General features: G+C 40.0%; 1 protein-coding gene across 1 annotated transcript; it reads right to left on the bottom strand.

The window, feature by feature from the left end:
* Window positions 1-529: 529 nt before the first annotated feature.
* LOC137282114 (myosin regulatory light chain, smooth muscle-like) lies at window positions 530-1,009 on the bottom strand. Its single transcript, XM_067813842.1, has one exon. The coding sequence runs from the start codon at window positions 1,004-1,006 to the stop codon at window positions 530-532; it is 477 nt and encodes a 158-aa protein (XP_067669943.1). The 5' UTR covers window positions 1,007-1,009.
* Window positions 1,010-3,374: the final 2,365 nt, after the last annotated feature.

The raw sequence follows: 3,374 nt of genomic DNA, 5'->3' as shown, positions 1-3,374 counted from the left end.
CCCAACAACACAACAGAATCATTCACAATTTCATATTTTACTACATTTATTGGAATAAGCTGCTATGATTTACTACCAATGCAATTTACACGCACAATAATATTATATATTCACAACACATTCAGAGAACACAACCAAGAACACATCTGTGAACGTGTCTCATGTCTCACTATCACAGTGATGACTGGGTGATGGACGAACATAATCACTCATAAATATAACATACAGCAAGAATTGCTATTCCCCAGTTACAGAATTGTTAAAACGTAGAATTTGACATTAGATTAAGTAACACAAAAGTGACATCAAAGGTTTAGCTATTGCGGCAGAATGTTGGCATCAATGCACTACATTGTATAGCAGCGTATTTTCATACAGAATAAATACAAATAATAGATATCTGCACTACACTCAGCTGCCACAAGTCACTCTATCACAGTGTTGTCCGGGGCGATGTCCTAAGACAATCAGTCATAAATTAAATACATATCATTAACTACTATACACTACAGAGTTCATCAGTTTCTTATTAAGCCTTGGCCATTTCCTCGTCATCCTGTTTCCCTTTGACCTTGGCAGTGAAGGCCACGTAGTTGAACATGCCTTTGGAAATAGGGGCCTCCTTCCACGTCTGTTTGATCTCCTCCTTCGTGAAGTTGTCTCCCATGTTCTCCAAGAGATCCTTGATGTATTCCTCGGGTAGTACGCCCTTTCCTTCCTCGTCAAACATAGCGAAGGCACTTCGGATGGTCTCTTCGCCGTCCGTCCCTCCCATCTTTTCCCCGAACAGGTTGAGGAAGGTGGTGAAGTTGAGGGGACCCGGAGCCTCCTTCAGCATCTCCTTCAGTTCGGAGTCGGCAGGCACTTTGCCCAGGTTACCATAGATGCTCTTCAGATCGTCTATTTCGATGACGCCGTCCCTGTTGACGTCGATGAGGGCGAAGGCTTCCTTGAACTCCTGCACCTGAGACTGACGGAACATGGACAACACGTTCTGGGGAGCCATCTCGGACAATTGTGTGTACGACGTGAAACTAAGAGATGGTTGAGGAAATGAATGATATCGATATCATTTCCAAAATCCTTTATATCCAGAATGTTTTCATCACGTGACGTACATCCGTTATATTATTGGATATTCCAGTAACCTCCTTATCCCCACTCAACCCACCACCCCGACCCCCACCCACATCCCTATCCCCAGCAGCCTATGGGTCGTATTAAAGTCATGGCGGTAGTTAGTCAGAGACCCCTTGGAGAGAATAATAGCGTTATGTCTTAAGCTGACTGGTAGACATCCCACCCCTCCCTCAGGCTCATACCCCTCCCCTCCCGTGGAGTGCTGCTTCTTCCATGAGATCAGTATTGAAACGACGAAGATGTTGTAATGTTGAATGTCCTAACAGCAAGTGACCCCATGGCAGGTACTCGACTACTTGGCAATAATTAGGTGAAGATTAGTTGGGTACAACTGTGAAAATGTATGAGTGTTTAACATACTTTGCATCCATGTGAAGTACTTTAGTTTTTTAAGACAATATTTATTACTAATATTTTTTTAATTAATATTTTGTAATGACATTCGTGTTTGTTACGTGAAAAGGACAACCTTATGAGCATTAGAAGGAAGCGATTTGCCATCTAAGTGGTGTATAATTTACATCCTTTGTTTCGGTCAATCTGCCTGATATCTGTCTCTCCGGGAAAAGCAAGCGACAAAATATATAGTCGTCATTTCCTTACGATTTATAATTAAACAGCTGTGGGATAAATTCGAAGGTCAGAGTTATCTTAGTTTAGAAAATGTACATTCTTATTTAGTTTTGTTGTTATTCATGCTGACGACAGTATTGTCAGTGTCCGGGTACACGTGTTGAAAGAGTTAGGACAACAGTCATTGATACTCAAAGTTAGAAGTTCAACTGTTATGCCGTTCTTGTGTTCTCTTCACTGAACATTTATTTATGCATTCTGCGATATCATTATAATTTAGCGAAACTACAATATTTATGTGGGCATCCAGGAGAATTGCTCTTGCGTCGTGAAACCCTCATTCACAAACACTGTATTGACCACTTTCACGTATTCATGTCATCTTAGTTTTTGGTCATTACAATGATACATGCGTGAAAATCGCGTTCTCGGTCGTACAGAGTAAGCGATGTTTATGCATTTGTCAGTGTAATTAATATATGTAACGAATTATGTGTACATTTAATCTTTCTGGAAAGCCTTTTCTCTGCATTTTAGTGTTAAACTGGTGAATATATGTCAAATATTGAATGTCCATTACAATTTACCGTTAGATTTGTATCCAGTGTGGTCGTTTAACGTAATAACAGTTTATGGTCTGAAAAACTCTCAGTTCGGTTACTGAAGAACACCATCTTTAACTAGCTGGTCAAAGAAGGGAGCTCATTGTGACTGCACATGATACTACATACACATTACATAAATAGCATACATGAAAACATAATGAAAACGTCAGGAGAGTGGGTTCTGTTACGTCGAAGCTCCTCACTCCTAAACACATGATAAATGAATACAACTTGTTGTCTAAATGATCGTGAGTTGACAAATCTAAAGTCTGGCAAGTCGACTATGTATTAGTGCTGTTCAGAAGTGGATTGCATAAACGTCATTATCCAAAGAAAACCACATGCTTATCAAAAATTGTCCCTTTTACAAAATCGAAATCCTTTTCCGGAACCTGCATTGCCGGGTTTTGAAAATACCATGATGGCGTTATGTATCGTCGTTTCATTTGGGATGGTCACGTTTCAAATTGCTATTGTTCTGAAATGACTTTAAATGTAGAAGTTCATGCTATTAATGTTAACATGTGGCATATACATATGTTTCAGAACCTTGACAAGTATTTCCCGATTTGTTTCAGAAATACTAACAAATAAAAGTGAGGGCTATCCATCAAACAATGATCTAACATACGAAAAACTCAATAAAGTTTCATTGCAATAGCCAAAACATCACATCTGTGGGTCCCATCACCTTAGAATGATGCGATTACATTTGAAATACAACATGACGAATCTACAGACAGCGAAACTACAGATACAAAACAAACAGAATTATGTTCATTGCTCACAGATGCACAGCTTGAGGTCTTATATTACTCGTCCTGTCGAGATCTGTAGAGTGCACGAAACTGTGACAGCAGGACGCCGGCCATTAGAATCTGATTGCGCAAGAACTCGTGCAATTCCCGCCATCTGATATCTCGTTACAGACAACTGACCAAGTGACGTCCAAGGAGGTCCAGATTGACTGTTCCATAACAGACGTCACATGATGTTGACTTTCCACATAAATAGACAAGGGATCCTCATTCCAAATCATTCCCACTTCCATCACGT

This window comes from Haliotis asinina, chromosome 4 (genome assembly GCF_037392515.1).
Source record: "Haliotis asinina isolate JCU_RB_2024 chromosome 4, JCU_Hal_asi_v2, whole genome shotgun sequence".
NCBI lineage: Eukaryota > Metazoa > Mollusca > Gastropoda > Lepetellida > Haliotidae > Haliotis > Haliotis asinina.
The sequence above is the reverse complement of the archived record's forward strand: the minus strand, read 5'-3'. Positions and strand labels throughout refer to the sequence as shown.

Coding starts and splice junctions, on each gene's coding strand:
- LOC137282114 (XM_067813842.1), bottom strand. CDS start 1,006: ATGGCTCCCCAGAACGTGTTGTCCATGTTCCGTCAGTCTCAGGTGCAG.